The following is a 27,781-nucleotide window of genomic DNA, read 5'->3' as shown; positions in this document are numbered from 1 at the left end:
GACGAGAGTAGAGATCCACATAACAAGACGTCTTACAATGTCCTCAGAACTGGCACCAAACTAAGAACACCTCCAACATCCTATCTACGAAACATTCCAATATCTAAGATGAATGGGCCATAAAGACTTCCATATCTTAGCAAAACCAAACCTGTCAGACGTCTGAAGATCCTAGGAAGGGATCCATCTTTGTTTTCTGACAGAGAACTCATTACTAAGACAATCTCTTAAAGGGAACCAAACATCAGGTTTTTCGTGTATAAGGTGCAGCCAGTGCAGCACGGGCACTATCAGGCACAGTGTGTACATACCATCAGGGGGCAGCTCGGGTGTTCAGGCTGTGAAATTCATCTTTATAAAGTTTGAAAATTCATGTGTCGCAGGCGGGGAGGACGCCGCCGCCGCTGCGCTCGCTAACGCTGCGATGGCTGCTCGGTGGCTCGAGCGGTGGGCCGGATACTGGGACTCGAGCGGCGCTCCTCGCCCGTGAGTGAAAGGGGTGGTTGGTTTGGGGGATTTAGTCCGTGACGCCACCCACGGGTCGTGGTGAAGATGGGCACCACCGCTGCTGGTGACAGGGATCCCGGGAGCGATGGTAGGGAGCAGCTGGGATGTTGTTTTCCCCCTCTGTGGGTAGGGGTCGGTGGTCCCGGGGCCCGGTGGTGAGACGGGGAGGCAGGGTTGGTGAGGTGCAGGGTTGCAGGGACAGCGCGGCGCGGTGCCGGATGGCACTGTGGTACTCACTCAGTAAGAGATGCACAAAGTCCTCCTTAAACCAAACGGCTGGATGGACGGGTCTTGCAGCCGGCTGCAGTGTCTTTCCCCGGACAGGTGATGGCGGCTGTCTTTCCTTGCACCTTTGTGTACTGTTTCACTATGATGGGTCCCCAACTGTAGTCCGCTCCCCGGTGTATGGATGGCGGAGGAGCCCGTTTGCCCGCAGGCGCTGGCCCTTGGGTCTCTAGCCTTTGGCGGTAGCTGTATACCCTCACGGTGCGGACGGTTGCCTTCTAACGGGTCTTTGGCTGTTAGGAAACTCCTGGGGTTCCTGTCACACTCAGATTTGACTGTTGACGGCGACTCCAAGCCTAGTCGGGGTCCGATGGCCCTGCCTGTGTATGCTGGCTTCACTTCGCTCCCCGGTCGGTACCGGTGGGCCAACGCCCGACCCCGGTCCTACGGTTCCGCGTTGATTCACCACTCCTGCAGACGGCCACCACCGTCTGCCAACCTTGTTGTCAGTGCCTGGGCCACATACACAGACACTCCCCACTTCACTCCTCTCACTTCAACCTCCTCAACTACTCTGTCACTTTTCCCTGTGAACTCCTCGGTGGGCGGGGCCAACCGCCTGGCTCCGCCCCACCTGGCGTGGACACCAGACCCCGGAGGGAGGCAACAAGGGTTTTGTGTTTGGCTAATGTTACTGTCTAGTGGGGGTGGGGTGTGTGTGTGTTACCTGTGACGGCCTGGCTAGTCCAGGGCGCCACACATGCAGTTTTTGATTGACGTGTGCACCTCGCTGCTAATGTCCAGGCGGGTTATGCACATGGATTCCCGCCCCCCCGCCCACCCCGCCCCCTGTTCCTCCCTCTCACTGGCCGTATGTAAATTTCTAATATTCAGTTACATGGTGTCGGAGTTAGCGCCTGCGCATAGCGCTCATCTCCGGCGCCATGTTTCTGAAGCCCACAGTATTATGGTGCATGCGAGGGCAGTGCAGGAGAGGGCGGCGCATGCGCCCTCGCTTCTTCAGATCTGTTGTGACCGCGGCAGCGCGCGCGGTCACAACAGGACTGGAGAACAGCTTATCTTACCGATTAGCTGCAGCAGACGTCTTCTACGATATCGTCTGCTGCAGCTAATCGGTAAGATCAGCTGTTCTCCAGTCCTGTTGTGACCGCGCGCGCTGCCGCGGTCACAACAGATCTGAAGAAGCGAGGGCGCATGCGCCGCCATCTCATGCACTGCCCTTGCATGCACCATAATACTGTGGGCTTCAGAAACATGGCGCCGGAGATGAGCGCTATGTGCAGGCGCTAACTCTGACGCCATGTAACTGAATATTAGAAATTTAGATACGGCCAGAGGGAGGGAGGAACAGGCGGGGGGGGGACAGGGATACACGTGCATAACCCGCCCGGGCATTAGCAGCGAGGTGCACACGTCAATCAAAAACTGACTGCACCTTATATAGGAAAATCCTGATGTTTGGTTCCCTTTAATATATTGTTCTTCACTGTTTGAAACCCCATAAAGTCTCCAGGGCTGAGGGATTCCACATATCTGTTCCATATTGGCCAATTTGTCCTCTTCTTGGCATCGCGTCTTCAAACTAGAAGACAAAAAGCCACTCTCTCAAAATTACAAATGAGGACGTCATGATAACGAGATGGAGCACAACTGGACCTTCTACTGATCCCAAAGATCTGACATTCACAATCCCAACAATGGAAGCCTATCTCTTGAGTTCAGTGGGGAAGTAAGTTGATACACACAGCACTTCTGGGGTGGTGCTCAAGTAGGCTCCAAAACCGTTTCAAGTAGATGTAGAAACTTGGCACGCAAGATAAATGTGAATAGTGGTCTTTTATTGAGAAGAACTTGTAGGACCAGCACAAGCACAGACGTTTCGGTCAAAGACCTTCATCAGTGCGTGCAGAGGGTCCTCAGCAGGTATAGCAATTTGGCAATGGACGTAGTCAGGTATGACGCGGTGTCCACATAGACATCGGTGGACACCACGTCATACCTGACTACGCCAGTTGCCAAGTTGTCTGTGCTTGTGCTGGTCCTACAAGTTCTTCTCAATAAAAGACCACTATTTACATTGAGTGCCAAGTTTTTACATCTTCCAGTGGAGAAGTAAGTTTTACATCAATGACCAGAACCTGGACACTTCTACTCACTCTTGGAATCGATGGACGTCCCTGATCCATTAACCCCTGACATTCATACAGACTAATCAGTAGGTACAGTGCCTACAAGTAGTCTTCAACCCCCTGCAGATTTAGCAGGTTTGATAAGATGCAAATAAGTTAGAGCCTGCAAACTTCAAACAAGAGCAGGATTTATTAACAGATGCATAAATCTTACAAACCAACAAGTTATGTTGCTCAGTTAAATTTTAATACATTTTCAACATAAAAGAGTGGGTCAATTATTATTCAACCCCTAGGTTTAATATTTTGTGGAATAACCCTTGTTTGCAATTACAGCTAATAATCGTCTTTTATAAGACCTGATCAGGCCGGCACAGGTCTTTGGAGTTATCTTGGCCCACTCCTCCATGCAGATCTTCTCCAAGTTATCTAGGTTCTTTGGGTGTCTCATGTGGACTTTAATCTTGAGCTCCTTCCACAAGTTTTCAATTGGGTTAAGGTCAGGAGACTGACTAGGCCACTGCAACACCTTGATTTTTTCCCTCTTGAACCAGGCCTTGGTTTTCTTGGCTGTGTGCTTTGGGTCGTTGTCTTGTTGGAAGATGAAATGACGACCCATCTTAAGATCCTTGATGGAGGAGCGGAGGTTCTTGGCCAAAATCTCCAGGTAGGCCATGCTATCCATCTTCCCATGGATGCGGACCAGATGGCCAGGCCCCTTGGCTGAGAAACAGCCCCACAGCATGATGCTGCCACCACCATGCTTGACTGTAGGGATGGTATTCTTGGGGTCATATGCAGTGCCATCCAGTCTCCAAACGTCACGTGTGTGGTTGGCACCAAAGATCTCGATCTTGGTCTCATCAAACCAGAGAACCTTGAACCAGTCTGTCTCAGAGTCCTCCAAGTGATCATAAGCAAACTGTAGACGAGCCTTGACATGACGCTTTGAAAGTAAAGGTACCTTACGGGCTCGTCTGGAACGGAGACCATTGCGGTGGAGTACGTAACTTATGGTATTGACTGAAACCAATGTCCCCACTTGCCATGAGATCTTCCCGGAGCTCCTTCCTTGTTGTCCTTGGGTTAGCCTTGACTCTTCGGACAAGCCTGGCCTCGGCACGGGTGGAAACTTTCAAAGGCTGTCCAGGCCGTGGAAGGCTAACAGTAGTTCCATAAGCCTTCCACTTCCGGATGATGCTCCCAACAGTGGAGACAGGTAGGCCCAACTCCTTGGAAAGGGTTTTGTACCCCTTGCCAGCCTTGTGACCCTCCACGATCTTGTCTCTGATGGCCTTGGAATGCTCCTTTGTCTTTCCCATGTTGACCAAGTATGAGTGCTGTTCACAAGTTTGGGGAGGGTCTTAATTAGTCAGAAAAGGCTGGAAAAAGAGATAATTAATCCAAACATGTGAAGCTCATTGTTCTTTGTGCCTGAAATACTTCTTAATACTTTAGGGGAACCAAACAGAATTCTGGTGGTTTGAGGGGTTGAATAATAAATGACCCTCTGAATAAACTTTTCACAATTTAAAAAAAAAAAATAAAAAAAGAAATAACATTCTTTTTTGCTGCATTTCACACTTCCAGGCTGATCTACAGTCCAAATGTCACAATGCCAAGTTAATTCCGAATGTGTAAACCTGCTAAATCTTCAGGGGCTTGAATACTACTTGTAGGCACTGTAGATTAGTAGGAGATAGCTTTGAGGATTGAGGGTCCTTGGGGAACTGGATAGGACCTCTTTTGGAGGCCATAAGTTGTTCATCTAGGACCCATTTTCTCTTTTTGGGTAGATAGGTAGAATATACATTCGGGAATCTGGTAGACCATCTCAATTGATCATTAATAGCACTGGTGAGTCTTTTGGGCAATATATGAGCCAAAAACTCAACATGTTGACTCGTTGTTATTTATGGCCCCAGATATCACACCTTGGGGGTCTCCTGTTCTTTATCTGGTCTACTTCAGGTATTATTAATCTCTTTGGTGAATTTGCTTTCTAATTGTAGCCATGCGTGCTTTCCAAGTCTCCCGACGCTGCTGTGAGGTTTCCACACAAAAGTCCCGGAGGTCTAATATGTGTGTGATTATTGTGTCCAGGAAACAGATCTCCCTTCTGAGCCGTCTCCACCGCTATCCTAATAAAAGTGAGCAATCGGTGACGCTTCCGTCCTTTAATAATCATAATTAACCCATTGATTGTTTCTAACATTGCATCTTAAAAATGGAAACGAAAAGCCATGTTCCCAAAATTATAAATGAGTATGTGTCATGGTCAACAGACAGACCTGTGGTGTCTGGCTGTAGAAGGTCGCAGTGTTTGGCTACACAATCTGCTCCCTGACATTCTATTCTTCCTGCTGTGATGAAAATGGTCTCCAATGTATCTTCTCTGCTTGTAGTTAATCCCTTTCCTTTTTTGGAACCTGCGGATATCCTCACTTTTCAGCTGCTAATCATCATCACTTCCTCTTGTGTCCTTATATACCCACATTTCCCCTTGGTGTTTGTTAGTGATAGAGTTATATTCCTATACAGACCTTGGATACAAGCAGTCGGCTTGTATTCATCTGGAGAAACATTGCTGTTTGTTGCAGTTCTTCTCCATGAGTCTTCTTGGAGATCAGTTGTTCGTTCACTTTCCCCTTAATGTGCTCACCGTGTCTTCTTTAGAGCTTAGTGGGGTTGACTAAGCGCTCATCCCATCCGTTTCTTACCTAGGGCCCAATTCAGGGTCAGCCAGGGCCAGGTACCCTGCTCGGTGCATAGACGTGGAACCTATCTAGAGTGGTCAGGGGTGCAAGGGACCAGTGGAAGGTTGGATTAGGGGGTCACCATATCCCCCCTTCCTAGATACAGGGTTCCCCTCTTCCTTTCCCTCCCTTTTCACCATTCGCTTGGTATTTCCTTCCCCATACCTAACGTGCCAGTATGGTAGCTCCTGAAGGTCCAGTGGGGGTTCAAGCTCAACTTAAAAATGGTCCTTTCCTCTTCCATACCTGCCAAAGGCAGAAAAATTAGCAAATGGAGCCATAGGTCCTTGGGCGATTGGGGGTACAGAGGTAGCAGTCGGTGCAAAGAGGGGCTTTTCGGTTCCAGGACCCAGTTTTACTTCCCAAATATTCACCCCTTGCATGGAGTATAGGTGTCATGATTCGCCTCCCTATCCACATGGCTAGGGGGCGGAGCATTCTCTCGGGCCTCACTTCCGGCCCCTGGATGCCTTAAAAGCTGGCATTTCCAGTGAACCAGTGCCGGCTATAAGCTTAGCTCTGCTTTGCCTGTGATTGCTGGTCCTGTGAGTGATATCCTGATCTGTCTGTTCCTGTGCCCCCGTGCCCTTGTCTGTGTTCTGTCCCCTGGTCGTCCCTCCTGTCCTGTGTCCCCCCTCCTATTCCCCACTCGGTTGCTTCCTCCGGTACTGACCTTAGCCTGACTTTGACTTCGCTTCTGCTTGCTCCTCCGGTCCTGCTTCTGCCCGTACGGTGTTTGACCCAGCCTGTCTGACTATTCCTCACATACCCTGCAGTTCTGCCTCTCAGCTGTGCTGATTAGGCAGTGCATGAGAACGCTGTGCATTTCCTTCCTGGTTCTCATTGCTCTGTGTAGTGTCGTCTGCTGCAGAGCTCTGGCTCCCCCTGGTGGCAGCATTACAATAGGACAGTTTAAAAGATACATAGTGATATCAGTAGTATAGCACTATTTTAATTTGTTAGTTTATGTTATGGTCACAGTATAGCGGTAATATTTGGTCACTGTACAGTATGGCAGTACTGTATTGCATTTCTATTTTGGTATTGTACAGAAGGTATTTGTGTACTGTATGGCAGTGGACGCTCTGCATATCATTTTAGTGTTATTGGGCCAATGTTTGAAACTTTATTTTGGGCACTTTACTATATGGAGTTTACTGCACTTTATGCTATAGTTACACTATATGACGGTACACCCCAGAAAATACTACACAAACCACCATAAAGTATAGGGCTAACTCTGAGAAGGGGCCCCATTACACGTTTTGCTTTGGGCCCCATATTTATGTGTGTGGGAGGCCGAGACAGTGCCGAAACCTTCATGCAATATAGAATGGGAGCGAGGCTTTCATCTTCATCCCGAGAGATAAAGAGAACCTTGTGGAATTTAACAAAACAGGTTTAGCTGCATCTACCGTATAGTATTGCGGCTCATATGTAAGAAATCACAAGACAGTGCGTGCGTCACAAATGTATATAACCTGGTGTCAGACCTCTGCTGATAATTCAGTATAAAATCTGCCGCCAGCAGTTTCAGCTAAATAGATTTCAAGGGAAAAATATATTCACCAGTTTACATTCCTATCTATATTCACCCGCAGAAATTCAAGAAGTTATAATATACTCATTAGTCTCAGTATTATAGTAGTTATATTCTTGTACATAGGGGCAGTATTATAGTAGTTATATTCTTGTACATAGGAGCAGTATTATAGTAGTTATATTCTTGTACATAGGAGCAGTATTATAGTAGTTATATTCTTGTACATAGGGGCAGTATTATAGTAGTTATATTCTTGTATATAGGGGCAGTATTATAGTAGTTATATTCTTGTACACAGGGGGCAGTATTATAGTAGTTATATTCTTGTACATAGGGGCAGTATTATAGTAGTTATATTCTTGTACATAGGTGCAGTATTAGAGTAGTTATATTCTTCTATATAGGGGACAGTATTATAGTAGTTATATTCTTGTACATAGGAGCAGTATTATAGTAGTTATATTCTTGTACATAGGGGCAGTATTATATTAGTTATATTCTTGTATATAGGGGGCAATATTATAGTAGTTATATTCTTGTACGTAGGAGCAGTATTATATTAGTTATATTCTTGTACATAGGGGCAGTATTATAGTAGTTATATTCTTGTACATAGGGGGCAATATTATAGTAGTTATATGCTTGTACATAGGGGCAGTATTATAGTAGTTATATTCTTGTACATAGGGGGCAATATTATAGTAGTTATATTCTTGTACATAGGGGCAGTATTATAGTAGTTATATTCTTGTACACAGGGGGCAGTATTATAGTAGTTATATTCTTGTACATAGGGGCAGTATTATAGTAGTTATATTCTTGTACATAGGTGCAGTATTAGAGTAGTTATATTCTTGTATATAGGGGACAGTATTATAGTAGTTATATTCTTGTACATAGGAGCAGTATTATAGTAGTTATATTCTTGTACATAGGGGCAGTATTATAGTAGTTATATTCTTGTATATAGGGGGCAATATTATAGTAGTTATATTCTTGTACGTAGGAGCAGTATTATATTAGTTATATTCTTGTACATAGGGGCAGTATTATAGTAGTTATATTCTTGTACATAGGGGGCAATATTATAGTAGTTATATTCTTGTACATAGCGGCAATATTATAGTAGTTATATTCTTGTACGTAGGAGCAGTATTATATTAGTTATATTCTTGTACATAGGGGCAGTATTATAGTAGTTATATTCTTGTACATAGGGGGCAATATTATAGTAGTTATATTCTTGTACATAGCGGCAGTATTATAGTAGTTATATTCTTGTACATAGGGACAGTATTATAGTAGTTATATTCTTGTACATAGGGGGCAGTATTATAGTAGTTATATTCTTGTACATAGAGGGCAGTATTATAGTAGTTATATTCTTGTACATAGGAGCAGTATTATAGTAGTTCTATTCTAGTACATAGGGGCAGTATTATAGTAGTTATATTCTTGTACATAGGGGCAGTATTATAGTAGTTATATTCTTGTACATAGGGGCAGTATTATAGTAGTTATATTCTTGTACATAGGGGGCAGTATTATAGTAGTTATATTCTTGTACATAGAGGGCAGTATTATAGTAGTTATATTCTTGTACATAGGAGCAGTATTATAGTAGTTCTATTCTAGTACATAGGGGCAGTATTATAGTAGTTATATTCTTGTACATAGGGGCAGTATTATGGTAGTTATATTCTTGTACATAGGGGCAGTATTATAGTAGTTATATTCTTGTACATAGGGGCAGTATTATAGTAGTTATATTCTTGTACATAGAGGGCAGTATTATAGTAGTTATATTCTTGTACATAGGGGGCAATATTATAGTAGTTATATTCTTGTACATAGTGGCAGTATTATAGTAGTTATATTCTTGTACATAGGGGGCAGTATTATAGTAGTTATATTCTTGTACATAGAGGGCAGTATGATAGTAGTTATATAACAAAACCAGTTGAATGATTAGGTCCATAATGTCAACACCCATATATATGAACGGTCACCAGAAAAGACCACAAGAACAGCAAAAAGACCACCATAGGACCACCATAGGACGTTAAGGTACACTGGCCTCTATAAAAACGACCACCCACATCACCTCTGCACCTCCCGACGAAGCGGCAGCGAAACGCGTCGAGGTGCAGGGGGGTGTGCATTGTGAGGGTCTCCCCAGAAACCTTTTTGGTAAGATATCGTTTCCAGCAACACTGTTTGCTGGTTTTATCCAGGATCCCTGCTGGCACTATTTTGTCATGGAAAACTTTGGGCATCTACCACTATCTAAGAGGGTCTGATCGGTGCATTACTATGTCAGGGGCTGTATTATGCTTGTAATTGCATCCCCTGACGTAGGATCAAAACTGAACTTTCTTTCTATGCAATATTGCTCCTTATACTGTCAGATTGCTGTATATATATGGCTAACCTCACCTGTAATTGTAATGTGAATTGATGAGGAAATTATGCAATAATCGACATTGTATGCTCTATATGTCATGGGATCTTTTTGATAATCTGTTGATCTGTCCTTTTGGCTATTGTATCCTATGGATTTTTTCTTACATGATCATGGTTCTGGGTTGAACCCCCCAGGCGCGCCCCCCTGTTTTTAACATGTATCCACCAACACTACTGTGTGCTCTGAGCTTCTTTTGCTACTATCCCTTGTATTAACTTTGTATATTCATGAATAAATTTGCACCTTATTATAAAATGAAATATGTCTTGTAATATTAATTTAGATAGAGGTGCAATAATTATATAAACATGAAGGTCTTTTTGCTGTTCTTGTGATAGTAGTTATATTCTTGTACATAGGAGCAGTATTATAGTAGTTATATTCTTGTACATAGGGGCAGTATTATAGCAGTTATATTCTTGTACATAGAAGCAGTATTATAGTAGTTATATTCTTGTACATAGGGGCAGTATTATAGCAGTTATATTCTTGTACATAGGGGCAGTATTATAGTAGTTATATTCTTCTACATAGGAGCAGTATTATAGTAGTTATATTCTTGTACATAGGGGCAGTATTATAGTAGTTATATTCTTGTACATAGGGGCAGTATTATAGTAGTTATATTCTTGTACATAGGGGCAGTATTATAGTAGTTATATTCTTCTACATAGGAGCAGTATTATAGTAGTTATATTCTTGTACATAGCAGTATTATAGTAGTTATATTCTTGTACATAGGGGCAGTATTATAGCAGTTATATTCTTGTACATAGAAGCAGTATTATAGTAGTTATATTCTTGTACATAGGGGGCAGTATTATAGTAGTTATATTCTTGTATATAGGGGGCAGTATTATAGTAGTTTTATTCTTGTACATAGGGGGCAGTATTATAGTAGTTATATTCTTGTACATAGGGGGCAGTATTATAGTAGTTATATTCTTGTATATAGGGGGCAGTATTATAGTAGTTTTATTCTTGTACATAGGGGGCAGTATTATAGTAGTTATATTCTTGTACATAGGGGCAGTATTATAGTAGTTATATTCTTGTATGTAGGAGCAGTATTATAGTAGTATACACCTATACATTTTTATGCATTTATATATTGTTATGTTATTTGATAAAGCATTACTCCTTTTTATGTAGATCAGGCTTCCTATCTTCTAGTGTTTGGAGCAGCCTGAACACAAGGGCAATGTTAATACAGCAGGAGTATTATGAATGGAAATAAGGATTAAAGGTGTCATATGAAGTGTCTGACCTTAGATAAATGCCGCCTGTAAATCTGTACAGGTCAGTTGCTTCATACCATGATTAATTAAAGAAATATTACACTGGCAGTTTATTGTCTTTGTCTATAGTTACTGTATAGCTATTGTTCTCTGTTATCAGTCATTTCAAGCTGGATAATGGTATAATTGACAGAAAGGGCAGAAAAAATCCATGTTCAGATCTATAAATGAAATATCAGTGTCTCTTGCAGACTGCGCATCAGGTCTGATTACAGGAAATGTGGTTGCCATTATACTGCGTCTGCCTAGTTATCATACATAGATAGAATATTTACTATGTTTTATGCTAAAAATCACTAGAAAAAGTGGCCACAAGGTCTTTCCCTCTTGTTGCATTTCCAATTTTACTGCCTGTTGTAAAGTCTAAACCGCCTATGTCATCAGAGATGCCAAAAAGTGGGGGCAGGGCGTCATGCTTACGATGCAGAACATTGGGGTGTGGGTCCGTATCCCTCTATTGGAAGTTTATTTATCGCTGTAGGCAAAGTGGGGGCGGGTCTTTGTCTCTCTACAGGAAGTGGAGGTGGGTCTTTGTCTCTCTACAGGAAGTGGGGTTGGGTCTTTGTCTCTCTACAGGAAGTGGGGTGGGTCTTTGTCTCTCTAGAGGAGGTGGGGATGGGTCTTTGTCTCTACAGGAAGTGGGGTGGGTCTTTGTCTCTACAGGAAGTGGGGTGGGTCTTTGTCTCTCTACAGGAAGTGGGATGGGTCTTTGTCTCTCTACAGGAAGTGGAGATGGGTCTTTGTCTCTCTACAGGAAGTGGGATGGGTCTTTGTCTCTCTACAGGAAGTGGAGATGGGTCTTTGTCTCTCTACAGGAAGTGGAGATGGGTCTTTGTCTCTCTACAGGAAGTGGGATGGGTCTTTGTCTCTCTACAGGAAGTGGAGATGGGTCTTTGTCTCTCTACAGAAAGTGGGCTTGGGTCTTTGTCTCTCTGCAGGAAGTGGGGATGGGTCTTTGTCTCTACAGGAAGTGGAGATGGGTCTTTGTCTCTCTATAGGAAGTGGGGATGGGTCTTTGTCTCTACAGGAAGTGGGGATGGGTCTTTGTATCTACAGGAAGTGGAGATGGGTCTTTGTCTCTCTACAGAAAGTGGGCTTGGGTCTTTGTCTCTCTACAGGAAGTGGGGATGGGTCTTTGTCTCTACAGGAAGTGGAGATGGGTCTTTGTCTCTATAGGAAGTGGGGATGGGTCTTTGTCTCTACAGGAAGTGGGGATGGGTCTTTGTCTCTACAGGAAGTGGGGATGGGTCTTTGTATCTACAGGAAGTGGAGATGGGTCTTTGTCTCTCTATAGGAAGTGGGGTTGGGTCTTTGTCTCTCTATAGGAAGTGGGGTTGGGTCTTTGTCTCTCTACAGGAAGTGGGGTTGGGTCTTTGTCTCTCTACAGGAAGTGGAGGCGGTTGTTTGTCTTTCTAGAGGAGGTGGGGATGGGTCTTTGTCTCTCTACAGGAAGTGGAGTTGGGTCTTTGTCTTTACAGGAAGTGGGGTTGGGTCTTTGTCTCTCTACAGGAAGTGGGGATGGGTCTTTGTCTCTCTACAGGAAGTGGAGTTGGGTCTTTGTCTTTACAGGAAGTGGGGTTGGGTCTTTGTCTCTCTACAGGAAGTGGAGTTGGGTCTTTGTCTCTACAGGAAGTGGGGGCGGGTCTTTGTCTCTCTATACGAAGTAGAGGTGGTTCTTTGTCTCTCTGCAGGAAGTAGTGGCGAGTCTTTGTCTTTCTACCAGAAGTAGTGGCGAGTCTTTGTCTTTCTACAGAAAGTAGTAGCGAGTCTGTCTTTCTACAGGAAGTAGTGGCTAGTCTGTCTTTCTACAGGAAGTAGTGGCTAGTCTGTCTTTCTACAGGAAGTAGAGGTGAGTCTTTGTCTTTCTACAGGAAGTGGTGGTGAGTCTTTGTCTTTCTACAGGAAGTAGAGGTGAGTCTTTGTCTTTCTACAGGAAGTAGTGGTGAGTCTTTGTCTTTCTACAGGAAGTAGTGACGAGTCTTTGTCTTTCTACAGGAAGTGGTGGTGAGTCTTTGTCTTTCTACAGGAAGTAGTGGCGAGTCTTTGTCTTTCTACAGGAAGTAGTGGCGAGTCTGTCTTTCTACAGGAAGTAGTGGCTAGTCTGTCTTTCTACAGGAAGTAGTGGCTAGTCTGTCTTTCTACAGGAAGTAGTGGTGAGTCTTTGTCTTTCTACAGGAAGTAGAGGTGAGTCTTTGTCTTTCTACAGGAAGTGGTGGTGAGTCTTTGTCTTTCTACAGGAAGTAATGACGAGTCTGTCTTTCTACAAGAAGTAGTGGCGAGTCTGTCTTTCTACAGGAAGTAGTGGCAAGTCTATCTACAGGAAGTGGTGGCGAGTCTTTGTCTTTTTACAGGAAGTAGTGGCGAGTCTGTCTTTCTACAGGAAGTAGTGGCGTGTCTGTCTTTCTACAGGAAGTAGTGGCGAGTCTTTGTCTTTCTACAGGAAGTAGTAGCGAGTCTGTCTTTCTACAGGAAGTAGTGGTGAGTCTGTCTTTCTACAGGAAGTGGTGGCGAGTCTGTCTTTCTACAGGAAGTGGTGGCGAGTCTGTCTTTCTACAGGAAGTGGTGGCGAGTCTTTGTTTTTCTACAGGAAGTAGTAGCTAGTCTGTCTTTCTACAGGAAGTAGTGGCGAGTCTTTGTCTTTCTACAGGAAGTAGTGGCGAGTCTTTGTCTTTCTACAGGAAGTAGTGGTGAGTCTTTGTCTTTCTACAGGAAGTAGTGGCGAGTCTTTGTCTTTTTACAGGAAGTAGTGGTGAGTCTTTGTCTTTCTACAGGAAGTGGTGGTTAGTCTTTGTCTTTCTACAGGAAGTAGTGGCGAGTCTGTCTTTCTACAGGAAGTAGTGGTGAGTCTGTCTTTCTACAGGAAGTAGTGGCGAGTCTGTCTTTCTACAGGAAGTGGTGGCGAGTCTGTCTTTCTACAGGAAGTGGTGGCGAGTCTTTGTCTTTCTACAGGAAGTGGTGGCGAGTCTTTGTTTTTCTACAGGAAGTAGTAGCTAGTCTGTCTTTCTACAGGAAGTAGTGGCGAGTCTTTGTCTTTCTACAGGAAGTAGTGGCGAGTCTTTGTCTTTCTACAGGAAGTAGTGGCGAGTCTTTGTCTTTTTACAGGAAGTAGTGGTGAGTCTTTGTCTTTCTACAGGAAGTGGTGGTTAGTCTTTGTCTTTCTACAGGAAGTAGTGGCGAGTCTTTGTCTTTCTACAGGAAGTAGTGGCGAGTCTTTGTCTTCCTACAGGAAGTAGTGGTGAGTCTTTGTCTTTCTACAGGAAGTGGTGGTTAGTCTTTGTCTTTTTACAGGAAGTAGTGGTGAGTCTTTGTCTTTTTACAGGAAGTAGTGGTGAGTCTTTGTCTTTCTACAGGAAGTGGTGGTTAGTCTTTGTCTTTCTACAGGAAGTAGTGGCGAGTCTTTGTCTTTCTACAGGAAGTAGTGGCGAGTCTTTGTCTTTCTACAGGAAGTAGTGGTGAGTCTTTGTCTTCCTACAGGAAGTAGTGGCGAGTCTTTGTCCTTCTACAGAAAGTGGTGGCGAGTCTTTGTCTTTCTACAAGAAGTAGAGGCGAGTCTTTGTCTCTCAACAGGAAGTGGGGGTGTGTTTTTGTCTTTCTACAGGAAATGTGGCAAGTCCCCATCTCTTCTCAGGAAGTAGGGGAGGATCTTTGTCTCGGTTCCTGCTCTCCTGTCTATTAAACATGATAAAGACCTAAGAACGGGGTAGGAGAAACATATGCTTAGAAGTAAGATAAGGAAAGGAAGTTCCAGCACTTGTAGTGTTGGCAGAATGCTGATAAAAATGAACCACCCACTGAAAAAAAAAGTGAGTTGGAAGTTACAGAGCATGAGGATTGGACTTATTATACTCGTATGAGCACCAAAAGAAACTTTATCTCATTGCAGGGGATGAGGGCAGCCAGTCTGTGCGTCTTTTAAGGTCTAGTGTTAAAGGACATGGATGCGCTGCTCTGGATGAGATATCTTAGATGAAGCTCTAGGGGGGATTAGTATTCCCAGTGATTGTTAAAGGGTCTGACATTGACTTATAATGGGGAACCAATCACCCTCGTACTCCAGATCGTTGAGTGTCCCAGGGGGCAGCCCCCCACAAATCAGACTATATTATGTCTCCATATATAAGCCCCCCCCTATATTCCTGATCTCAGCATGCCCCTTACAAATGATGTCCTCCATCATATTTTGCAGACGTGGGGATGATGTGAGTTATCACCAATGGGGAGCTCCTCCACCACTCTCCGGAGGCTGAAGCTGGGGAAGCTGAAGATTGTGCGCAGACGTCTCCTGCAGCATTATGAGCATCAGCCGTTCATCTCGCTGCTGGCCGGTCTCTACAGCTGCCGGTGGAAACGGTACCAGCGCCAGAAGACGGAGCCGGGCCAGTGCTGCTGCAAAGTGGTAAGACACATCCAGAGGATTATTGACTTCTGCTCTAGTCACAGCCGGAGCTGCAGTCATACACAGCTTGCAGATCACCATCCACATCAATAGCTACATAATGCAGATTTCCATAATGCCAGTTCTGTGTATACGGTCTCTGAACGTCCTCATGCAAAATATAATCAGGTAATGTACTTTTTTTTAGAGGAAGGACAGCAGTGAATAATACTACCGTAATATGGCTCTCATAATAGTGCTGAAATTAAATCACCGTAAAGTGTTAAGCAACAGTACCATCATTTTCACTTCTTACGATATATGTAACAGTGCCATAAAGTAAGCGTGCCAAAATGATACTAGTAGACAGTGCCATTATGTGCACAAAAAATACCGCCATATAGTGCTTACGTAATAGTACCATTCAATTAATGTATATGTGCATAATATGAGCAAAAGGAGTGCCCTATAGTAAAAACATACGGTATGCAGTGCACAATATTACTGCTATATACCAGATAAATAATACCGCCACATATGTGGGTTGTCAGGGACCTGGGGTCAGGAATGTCAGGGGCCTGGGGTCTTCGGGTCTGATCTCCAGACTGTAATGCTGTGTGTTTCTCTTTGTAGAAGGAGCTGGTGTTCTTCATCCTCCTGGTCGCCGCTTTCTGTCTGGCTTTAGTTTTCTTGTATTTTTGGGGGGAAGCAAAGAACGACTACAATGACTTTGATTGGTGAGTGCCTCCTGCGGATACTGACTGCGATGAGAAGAGCCACATAGTATGACGCCTTATAGCAGCACATGGAGAACGGGGCAGCGGGGACCCTGAGGCCGTATTATAAATGTCAGCCATGGTTATCTGGTCATATTAATATACAGAATGGGGCCCTGGAGGAGAGCGGTGTATCTGCTCCACCGCTCCATTCAGAGCACAGCCACCGCTCCATCCACGGGGATATATGAGCATTTTTATCAGGGTCAGGTGGGTCTCTCTTGGCCACAGAATATAACACTAGACTAATACCTCCTGCTGTATACAGATTAACCACAAACAGGATAAATGTGAACCCGCTATATACAGGAGATAACACAGGATCCACTATTCACAATAGGTGATGTCACAGCTCACCTCCTCCCCCTCCTGTACACTGACTGATAACACCTCTATATACAGTGGACACCACAGGATCTGGCATTCACAATATGTGATGTCACAGCTCACCTCCTCCTCCTGTACAATAACTGATAACACCTCTATAAACAGTAGATAACACAGGCTCCACCATTCACACTAGGTGATGTCACAGCTCACCTCCTCCTGTACAATGACTGATAACACCTCTATATACAGTAGATAACACAGGGTACATCATTCACAATAGGTGATGTCACATCTCACCTCCCCCTCCTGTACACTGACTGATAACACCTCTATATACAGTGGATACCACAGGATCTGCCATTCACAATAGGTGATGTCACAGCTCACCTCCTCCTCCTGTACAATAACTGATAACACCTCTATATACAGAAGATAACTCAGGATCCACCATTCACAATAGTTGATGTCACAGGTCACCGCCTCCTCCAGTACAATGACTGATAATACCTCTATATACAGTAGATAACACAGGCTCTACCATTCACAATAGGTGATGTCACAGCTCACCTCCTTCTCCTGTACAATGACTGATAACACCTCTATATACAATAGATAACAAAGAATCCATCATTCACAATAGGTGATGTCACAGCTCACTTCCTCCTTTACAATCACTGATAACAGCTGATAACACAGGATTCACCATTCACAATAGGTGATGTCACAGCTCACCTCATCTTCCTGTACAATGACTGATAACGTTTCTATATACAGTAGATAACACAGGATCCGTAATTCACAATAGGTGATGTCACAGCTCACCTCTTCCTCCTCCTGTAGAATGACAGATCACACCTCTATATATAGCAGATAAAACAGGATCCACCATTCACAATAGGGGATATCACAGCTCACCTCCTCCCCCACCTGCTCAATAACTAATAACACCTCTGTATACAATAGATAACACAGGATCCACCATTCACAATAGTTGATGTCACAGCTCACCTACTCCTCCTGTACAATCACTGATAACCTCTATATACAGTAGATAACACGGTCTATTGATTTGTCTGACATTTGGATATAATGGGGCGATAATTTTGGATATTCGGGGATGATGATGTCTGAGCAATGTGTCAGTAAATATTGATTCTCGGTGCACTGGTGGTTTGTATGTTACACATCAAACATTAAACATTTGTCTCTGTCCCCCTCCAGGTACTCATACAAAGGCCTGGGCTACTGGTTCCTGTGGTCCTTACTGATCCTAGTGGTGGTGGCCGTGCTGTTCACCTATGTAGCCATATTAGTGGTAAGTCTAAGCTGAGCTCGTATTATAGACAATGTATTTATTTTCCAGACTTCCAGATGCAAAAAGTCCTGAAAAAGAGGTTTCTGGTAAATTGAAAAGTCCAGCGCCTTTCTACTAATGCTCCATATACACTGCAGTAATCAGTGGCTTAACTAGCGTCTGATGGGTCCGGTGCAAAATGTGGCACTTGTACCATTATAAATCCTGTAAAGACGTGTTGCTCCCCCTTCATTATTTACTAATGTCCCCTATCCTGTACTAGTGTCCTACATCCTTGGCCCCTTCCTGGTATATATGTCCCCCATCCTGCCATCCGGGTATATATGTCCCCTATCCTGGTATATGTCCCCCATCCTGGGCTGCTTCCTAGTAAATATGTCCCCATCCTGGTGTATATGTCCCCCATCCTGATAAATATGTCCCCCCATCCTGATAAATATGTGCCCCATCCTGGTAAGTATGTTCCTCATTCTGGTGTATATGTCCTCCATCCTGGTAACTATGTCCCCCATCCTGGTATATAGGTCCTCAATCCTGGTGTACATGTCCCCCATCCTGGGCCCCTTCCAGGTAAATATGTCCCCCATCCTGGTGTATATGTCCCTCATCATGGTGTATATGTTCCCCATCCTGGTGTATATGTCCCCTATCCTGGTATATAGCTCCCATCCTGGTATATATGTCCCCTATTCTGGTATATATCCCTCATTCTGGGCCCCTTCCTCGTAAATATTTACCCATCCTGGTGTATATGTCCCCCATCCTGATAAATATGTGCCCCATCCTGGTAAATATGTTCCCCATCCTGGTGTATATGTCCCCCATCCTGGTGTATATGTCCCCCATCCTGGTAAATATGTCCCCATCCTGGTATATATGTCCCCCATCCTGGTGGATCAGTACAGGATAAGTAATGTAATGTATGTACACAGTGACTGCACCAGCAGAATAGTGAGTGCAGCTCTGGAGTATAATACAGGAGGTAACTCAGGATCACTACAGGATAAGTAATGTAATGTATGTACACAGTGACTGCACCAGCAGAATAGTGAGTGCAGCTCTGAAGTATAATACAGGAGGTAACTCAGGATCACTACAGGATAAGTAATGTAATCTATGTACACAGTGACTGCACCAGCAGAATAGTGAGTGCAGCTCTGAAGTATAATACAGAAGGTAACTCAGGATCACTACAGGATAAGTAATGTAATCTATGTACACAGTGACTGCACCAGCAGGATAGTGAGTGCAGCTCTGGAGTATAATACAGGAGGTAACTCAGGATCAGTAATGTAATGTATGTACACAGTGACTGCACCAGCAGAATAGTGAGTGCAGCTCTGAAGTATAATACAGGAGGTAACTCAGGATCACTACAGGATAAGTAATGTAATCTATGTACACAGTGACTGCACCAGCAGAATAGTGAGTGCAGCTCTGAAGTATAATACAGGAGGTAACTCAGGATCACTACAGGATAAGTAATGTAATCTATGTACACAGTGACTGCACCAGCAGAATAGTGAGTGCAGCTCTGGAGTATAATACAGGATGTAACTCAGGATCAGTAATGTAATGTATGTACACAGTGACTGCACCAGCAGAATAGTGAGTGCAGCTCTGAAGTATAATACAGGAGGTAACTCAGGATCACTACAGGATAAGTAATGTAATGTATGTACACAGTGACTGCACCAGCAGGATAGTGAGTGCAGCTCTGGAGTATAATACAGGATGTAACTCAGGATCAGTAATGTAATGTATGTACACAGTGACTGCACCAGCAGAATAGTGAGTGCAGCTCTGGAGTATAATACAGGGTGTAACTCAGGATCAGTACAGGATCAGTAATGTAATGTATGTACACAGTGACTGCACCAGCAGGATAGTGAGTGCAGCTCTGGAGTATGATACAGGATGTAACTCAGGATCAGTAATGTAATGTATGTACACAGTGACTGCACCAGCAGAATAGTGAGTGCAGCTCTGGAGTATAATACAGGATGTAACTCAGGATCAGTACAGGATCAGTAATGTAATGTATGTACACACTGACTGCACCAGCAGAATAGTGAGTGCAGCTCTGGAGTATAATACAGGAGGTAACTCAGGATCAGTACAGGATCAGTAATGTAATGTATGTACACACTGACTGCACCAGCAGAATAGTGAGTGCAGCTCTGGAGTATAATACAGGAGGTAACTCAGGATCAGTACAGGATCAGTAATGTAATGTATGTACACAGTGACTGCACCAGCAGAATAGTGAGTGCAGCTCTGGAGGATAATACAAGATGTAACTCAGGATCAGTACAGGATAAGTAATGTAATGTATGTACACAGTGACTGCACCAGCAGAATAGTGAGTGCAGCTCTGGAGTATAATACAGAAGTAACCGTAAAGTAACATATTTATAAAGTGCCAGCAGTGTTTTGCAGATATATTCTTTCTGTAATCTGTTCTCGCTCTCATGTGATGACTTTTCTTGTCCGTGTTCCTGGTATATGGAGGGACTCGGGTGACCGGGGACTTTCTCTCTGTGTAACACAATAGCACCTCTGAAATGTGACATAAAATCTATTTTGGACTTGTTGGTATTTTTTTTACTTGCCATAAACAGTGATAAGAAATAGTTCTGAATTCCTCCTTTGTTGTGTTATTCGCGGGGGGAGATATTTTTATAACTTTTATGTTGGGTGTAAGAATATCCGGCCTCGGCTGATCCCCCCCGTGCGGTGCGGGCTCTTATTACACTGATGGGCCGTGCGGCTTCTCCCTATAGATGACACGTGTGCTCTTATAGACAATGAGGGGAACAGAAACCATTGCACAAAACTTTTTTTTTTTTAATAAAACTTTTTTTTTTTTCTATTTTTTAAATCAATGTGAACAGTCTTATTCCATTACTGTATTTGCAGCAGGGTTAATGTAGAATAAAAAGTTACTTTTTTCCTGCTTGATACATTCTATTTATAAAGTGTTGAAAAGGTCCAATTGTAACAAACCCTCAGCTGTCACAAGCATCGGATCTGCACGGGTTTTGAGCTTCTGGATGTAATTAAGAATGTTTCCATTCACTGACAGCAATCATATTGGGAAGTTAAAAGTATACTAGAGAGTTGTAGCGAGCCCAAAAAGTTGCAAAAAGTGAATTCCGCTGGGTGATTACTCACATTTGACATGTATACATTGTATCATCTTGCTGTATTAATAGAAAACTTTTTTATTTTTTAGGTTTTGGCAGTATGTCTGCTCTCAGAAGGTCAGCAGCTTTACCTGCACTGGAGCCACAAGGTGATTAATGAACACCAATTTTAATGTTCTCTATAGTCGTCAGAGCTCCATTTACTGAAGCAAAGCTCCAAAACCTCTTCACCAGCATAGATACATGATGAAATTCTGTCTTCTTGCATTCACCACTAGGGGGAGCTCAGGAGATTAGTGCATACTGATGTTATTATCGACTGCAGTGTGTCCCTGAGCTCCCCCTAGTGGTGGCTGCCGGCACACAGAATCTTCTCACGTACAGTAATGCCATATACAAAGGTAAATTAGCAAATGAATCTACATTAATAAGATGATTCTTAGCTGTCTCAAGAACATGTTACTGTATTTGCTTTCTTTCCTAACAATGTGTTTTCTCTTTGCCAGGGCGGGATGCTGTTTCTATTTATTTTCTTTATTGCTGCCCTTGCTGTTTTGTCTAATTTATGGGGTGAGGAATGGGCAGCTGTTCGCCTCTCATTCCAGGTAAGTGTTGCTCAATTTGGCCATTTTTGAAAATGGAAAACTCAATGAAAAATTGCTGACAGACTTACACTATCACCAGCAGAATAGTGAGTGCAGCTCTGGAGTATAATATTAGATGAGTACAGGATAAGTAATGTAATGTAATGTACACAATGATTGCACCAGGAGAATAGTGAGTGCAGCTCTGGAGGTTAATACAGGAGGTAACTCAGGATCAGTACAGGATCAGTAATGTCATGTATGTACACAGTGACTGCACCAGCAGAATAGTGAGTGCAGCTCTGGAGTATAATACAGGAGGTAACTCAGGCTCAGTACAGGATCAATAATGTCATGTATGTACACAGTGACTGCACCAGCAGAATAGTGAGTGCAGCTCTAGAGTATAATACAGGATGTAACTCAGGATCAGTACAGGATCAGTAATGTAATGTATGTACACAGTGACTGCACTAGCAGAATAGTGAGTGCAGCTCTGGAGGATAATACAGGATCAGTAATCTATGTACACAGTGACTGCACCAGCAGAATAGTGAGTGCAGCTCTGGAGTATAATGCAGAAGCTAACTCAGGATCAGTACAGGATCAGTAATGTGATGTATGTACACAGTGACTGCACCAGCAGAATAGTGAGTGCAGCTCTGGAGTATAATGCAGAAGGTAACTCAGGATCAGTACAGGGTCAGTAATGTAATGTATGTACACAGTGGCTGCTTCTGCAGAATAGTGAGTGCAGCTCTGGAGTATAATGTAGGATGTACCACTATCGCAGACAGATGAATCTTCAGTAATCCTGGTAATCTCTCTGCTCCAGGTGACGGCTCCGTACCTCCATATTGGCTCTCTGGCGGCTATGACCCTGCTGTCTTGGCCAGTAGCACTTTATTTTGTGAGGATGAAAACAAGAGGTAAGTGTCACCCGCTGCTGTTACTGTATATACGCGGCCCCAGAACGGTCCAGGATGGGAAGATTTATACTGTACGCAGTGGTGTGAAGAGCTGCGCTCGCCCGGACTTACCAACCATCCCAGAATGTACACAGTCCCTAGAAAAAGGGGAAACCTCTCAGACTCTCCTTGATACATCTTTATTCAGGGGGGATCTGTATACAGGGGGGGGGGGGGATCACTGTACTGCGACCTGGAGCCTTAGGGGCTTTGCCGCTGCAGCAGTGGTTGGTGCACGGTGCCGCACTACAAGGTTTAGGAAAGGGACCCACTGAAGAGGTTTGCCGTGACGTGGCAGTGGCTTAATACAGTCTGATCAGAATGGTAACAAAAGAACCTCATGTTCTATTTAATTATATTTTTGCCTAGCGGCTTTAGATCATTGTATTTTTGTGGGATGTGCGATCCATGTCTATTTCTCCATAGCACATCTGTATACAGGGGGGGATCTGTATGCAGGGGGGGGGGATCTGTATACAGGGGGGGGATCTGTATGCAGGGGGGGGATCTGTATACAGGGGGGGATCTGTATTTTGGGGGGGGGATCTGTATACAGGGGGGGATCTGTATACAGGGGGGGGATCTGTATGCAGGGGGGGATCTGTATACAGGGGGGGGGGATCTGTATTTTGGGGGGGGGATCTGTATACAGGGGGGTATCTGTATACAGGGGGGGGATCTGTATGCAGGGGGGGATCTGTATACAGGGGGGGGATCTGTATGCAGGGGGGGGATCTGTATACAGGGGGGGGATCTGTATGCAGGGGGGGGCATGTATACAGGGGGGGGATCTGTATGCAGGGGTGGGATCTGTATACAGGGGGGGATCTGTATGCAGGGGGGGGATCTGTATACAGGGGGAATCTGTATGCAGGGGGGGATCTGTATACAGGGGGAATCTGTATGCAGGGGGGGATCTGTATACAGGGGGAATCTGTATACAGGGGGAATCTGTATACAGGGGGAATCTGTATACAGGGGGAATCTGTATGCAGGGGGGGGGTCTGTATACAGGGGGACTCTGTATGCAGGGGGGGGGATCTGTATGCAGGGGGGGGATCTGTATACAGGGGGGATCTGTATGCAGGGGGGGGGATCTGTATACAGGGGGGGATCTGTATACAGGGGGAATCTGTATGCAGGGGGGAATCTGTATACATGGGGGATCTGTATGCAGGGGGGGGGATCTGTATACAGGGGGGGGATCTGTATGCAGGGGGGGGATCTGTATACAGGGGGAATCTGTATGCAGGGGGGGATCTGTATACAGGGGGAATCTGTATACAGGGGGAATCTGTATGCAGGGGGGGGATCTGTATACAGGGGGAATCTGTATACAGGGGGAATCTGTATGCAGGGGGGGGATCTGTATACAGGGGGAATCTGTATACAGGGGGAATCTGTATGCAGGGGGGGGATCTGTATACAGGGGGAATCTGTATGCAGGGGGGGATCTGTATACAGGGGGAATCTGTATACAGGGGGAATCTGTATGCAGGGGGGTATCTGTATACAGGGGGGGGATCTGTATGCAGGGGGGGATCTCTATACAGGGGGAATCTGTATGCAGGGGGGGATCTGTATACAGGGGGAATCTGTATGCAGGGGGGGATCTGTATGCAGGGGGGGATCTGTATAGAGGGGGAATCTGTATGCAGGGGGGATCTGTATACAGGGGGGGGATCTGTATGCAGGGGGGGGATCTGTATACAGGGGGGGGATCTGTATACAGGGGGGGGATCTGTATACAGGGGGGGGATCTGTATGCAGGGGGGGATCTGTATACAGGGGGGGGATCTGTATGCAGGGGGGGGATCTGTATACAGGGGGGGGATCTGTATGCAGGGGGGGATCTGTATACAGGGGGAATCTGTATGCAGGGGGGAATCTGTATACAGGGGGAATCTGTATGCAGGGGGGTATCTGTATACAGGGGGGGATCTGTATGCAGGGGGGGGATCTCTATACAGGGGGAATCTGTATGCAGGGGGGGATCTGTATACAGGGGGGGGATCTGTATGCAGGGGGGGGGGATCTGTATACAGGGGGAATCTGTATGCAGGGGGGGATCTGTATACAGGGGGAATCTGTATGCAGGGGGGGATCTGTATACAGGGGGAATCTGTATGCAGGGGGGGATCTGTATGCAGGGGGGGATCTGTATAGAGGGGGAATCTGTATGCAGGGGGGGATCTGTATACAGGGGGGGGATCTGTATGCGGGGGGGGATCTGTATACAGGGGGAATCTGTATGCAGGGGGGGATCTGTATACAAGGGGAATCTGTATGCAGGGGGGGATCTGTATACAGGGGGAATCTGTATGCAGGGGGGGATCTGTATACAGGGGGAATCTGTATGCAGGGGGGGATCTGTATGCAGGGGGGGATCTGTATAGAGGGGGAATCTGTATGCAGGGGGGGATCTGTATACAGGGGGAATCTGTATGCAGGGGGGATCTGTATGCAGGGGGGGATCTGTATAGAGGGGGAATCTGTATGCAGGGGGGGGATCTGTATACAGGGGGGGATCTGTATGCAGGGGGGGGGATCTGTATACAGGGGGGGGATCTGTATTTTGGGGGGGGGATCTGTATACAGGGGGGGATCTGTATACAGGGGGGGGATCTGTATGCAGGGGGGGGATCTGTATACAGGGGGGGGGATCTGTATACAGGGGGGGATCTGTATGCAGGGGGGGCATGTATACAGGGGGGGGATCTGTATGCAGGGGTGGGATCTGTATACAGGGGGGGGATCTGTATGCAGGGGGGGGATCTGTATACAGGGGGAATCTGTATGCAGGGGGGGATCTGTATACAGGGGGAATCTGTATGCAGGGGGGGATCTGTATACAGGGGGAATCTGTATACAGGGGGAATCTGTATACAGGGGGAATCTGTATACAGGGGGAATCTGTATGCAGGGGGGGGGGATCTGTATACAGGGGGACTCTGTATGCAGGGGGGGGGATCTGTATGCAGGGGGGGGATCTGTATACAGGGGGGATCTGTATGCAGGGGGGGGATCTGTATACAGGGGGGGATCTGTATACAGGGGGAATCTGTATGCAGGGGGGAATCTGTATACATGGGGGATCTGTATGCAGGGGGGGGGATCTGTATACAGGGGGGGATCTGTATGCAGGGGGGGATCTGTATACAGGGGGAATCTGTATACAGGGGGAATCTGTATGCAGGGGGGGGGATCTGTATACAGGGGGACTCTGTATGCAGGGGGGGGGATCTGTATGCAGGGGGGGGATCTGTATACAGGGGGGATCTGTATGCAGGGGGGGGATCTGTATACAGGGGGGATCTGTATACAGGGGGAATCTGTATGCAGGGGGGAATCTGTATACATGGGGGATCTGTATGCAGGGGGGGGGATCTGTATACAGGGGGGGGATCTGTATGCAGGGGGGGATCTGTATACAGGGGGAATCTGTATGCAGGGGGGGATCTGTATACAGGGGGAATCTGTATGCAGGGGGGGGATCTGTATACAGGGGGAATCTGTATACAGGGGGAATCTGTATGCAGGGGGGGGGATCTGTATACAGGGGGAATCTGTATACAGGGGGAATCTGTATGCAGGGGGGGGATCTGTATACAGGGGGAATCTGTATGCAGGGGGGGGATCTGTATACAGGGGGAATCTGTATACAGGGGGAATCTGTATGCAGGGGGGTATCTGTATACAGGGGGGGGATCTGTATGCAGGGGGGGATCTCTATACAGGGGGAATCTGTATGCAGGGGGGGATCTGTATACAGGGGGAATCTGTATGCAGGGGGGGATCTGTATGCAGGGGGGGATCTGTATAGAGGGGGAATCTGTATGCAGGGGGGGATCTGTATACAGGGGGGGATCTTTATGCAGGGGGGGATCTGTATACAGGGGGGGGATCTGTATGCAGGGGGGGGATCTGTATACAGGGGGGGATCTGTATGCAGGGGGGGATCTGTATACAGGGGGGGATCTGTATGCAGGGGGGGGGATCTGTATACAGGGGGGGGATCTGTATGCAGGGGGGGGGATCTGTATACAGGGGGAATCTGTATGCAGGGGGGGATCTGTATACAGGGGGAATCTGTATGCAGGGGGGGATCTGTATACAGGGGGAATCTGTATACAGGGGGAATCTGTATACAGGGGGAATCTGTATGCAGGGGGTATCTGTATACAGGGGGGGGATCTGTATGCAGGGGGGGGATCTCTATACAGGGGGAATCTGTATACAGGGGGGGGATCTGTATGCAGGGGGGGGGATCTGTATACAGGGGGAATCTGTATGCAGGGGGGGATCTGTATACAGGGGGAATCTGTATGCAGGGGGGGATCTGTATACAGGGGGAATCTGTATGCAGGGGGGGATCTGTATGCAGGGGGGGATCTGTATAGAGGGGGAATCTGTATGCAGGGGGGGATCTGTATACAGGGGGGGGATCTGTATGCGGGGGGGATCTGTATACAGGGGGAATCTGTATGCAGGGGGGGATCTGTATACAGGGGGAATCTGTATGCAGGGGGGGATCTGTATACAGGGGGAATCTGTATGCAGGGGGGGATCTGTATACAGGGGGAATCTGTATGCAGGGGGGGATTTGTATGCAGGGGGGATCTGTATAGAGGGGGAATCTGTATGCAGGGGGGGATCTGTATACAGGGGGAATCTGTATGCAGGGGGGATCTGTATACAGGGGGAATCTGTATGCAGGGGGGATCTGTATACAGGGGGGCATCTGTATACAGGGGGGGATCTGTATGCAGGGGGGGATCTGTATACAGGGGGAATCTGTATGCAGGGGGGGATCTGTATACAGGGGGAATCTGTATGCAGGGGGGGATCTGTATGCAGGGGGGATCTGTATGCAGGGGGGGATCTGTATACAGGGGGAATCTGTATGCAGGGGGGATCTGTATGCAGGGGGGATCTGTATAGAGGGGGAATCTGTATGCAGGGGGGGATCTGTATACAGGGGGAATCTGTATGCAGGGGGGATCTGTATACAGGGGGAATCTGTATACAGGGGGAATCTGTATGCAGGGGGGATCTGTATACAGGGGGGATCTGTATGCAGGGGGGATCTGTATGCAGGGGGGATCTGTATGCAGGGGGGATCTGTATACAGAGGGGGATCTGTATACAGAGGGGGATCTGTATGCAGGGGGGGATCTGTATGCAGGGGGGGGATCTGTATGCAGGGGGGGATCTGTATGTTGGGGGGGATCTGTATACAGGGGGGGATCTGTATGTTGGGGGATCTGTATGCAGGGGGGGATCTGTATACAGGGGGAATCTGTATGCAGGGCGGGATCTGTATGCAGGGGGGGGATCTGTATGC

At 46.0% G+C, this 27,781-nt stretch overlaps 1 protein-coding gene across 1 annotated transcript in view; it reads left to right on the top strand.

The window, feature by feature from the left end:
• The window catches only part of GDPD4 (glycerophosphodiester phosphodiesterase domain containing 4), a 93,632-nt gene that overhangs the window by 7,457 nt on the left and 58,394 nt on the right, over positions 1-27,781 (top strand). Inside the window, exons 2-7 of the mRNA XM_075337502.1 lie at positions 15,130-15,339; positions 15,952-16,055; positions 17,646-17,739; positions 20,975-21,034; positions 21,392-21,490; positions 22,305-22,398. Of these exons, the coding sequence (XP_075193617.1) occupies positions 15,157-15,339; positions 15,952-16,055; positions 17,646-17,739; positions 20,975-21,034; positions 21,392-21,490; positions 22,305-22,398 (634 nt within the window). The 5' untranslated portion in view covers positions 15,130-15,156. The remainder of the gene's footprint in view (positions 1-15,129; positions 15,340-15,951; positions 16,056-17,645; positions 17,740-20,974; positions 21,035-21,391; positions 21,491-22,304; positions 22,399-27,781) is intronic.

Source organism: Anomaloglossus baeobatrachus, chromosome 2 (assembly GCF_048569485.1).
Source record: "Anomaloglossus baeobatrachus isolate aAnoBae1 chromosome 2, aAnoBae1.hap1, whole genome shotgun sequence".
NCBI classification, from domain to species: domain Eukaryota; kingdom Metazoa; phylum Chordata; class Amphibia; order Anura; family Aromobatidae; genus Anomaloglossus; species Anomaloglossus baeobatrachus.
The sequence above is the reverse complement of the archived record's forward strand: the minus strand, read 5'-3'. Positions and strand labels throughout refer to the sequence as shown.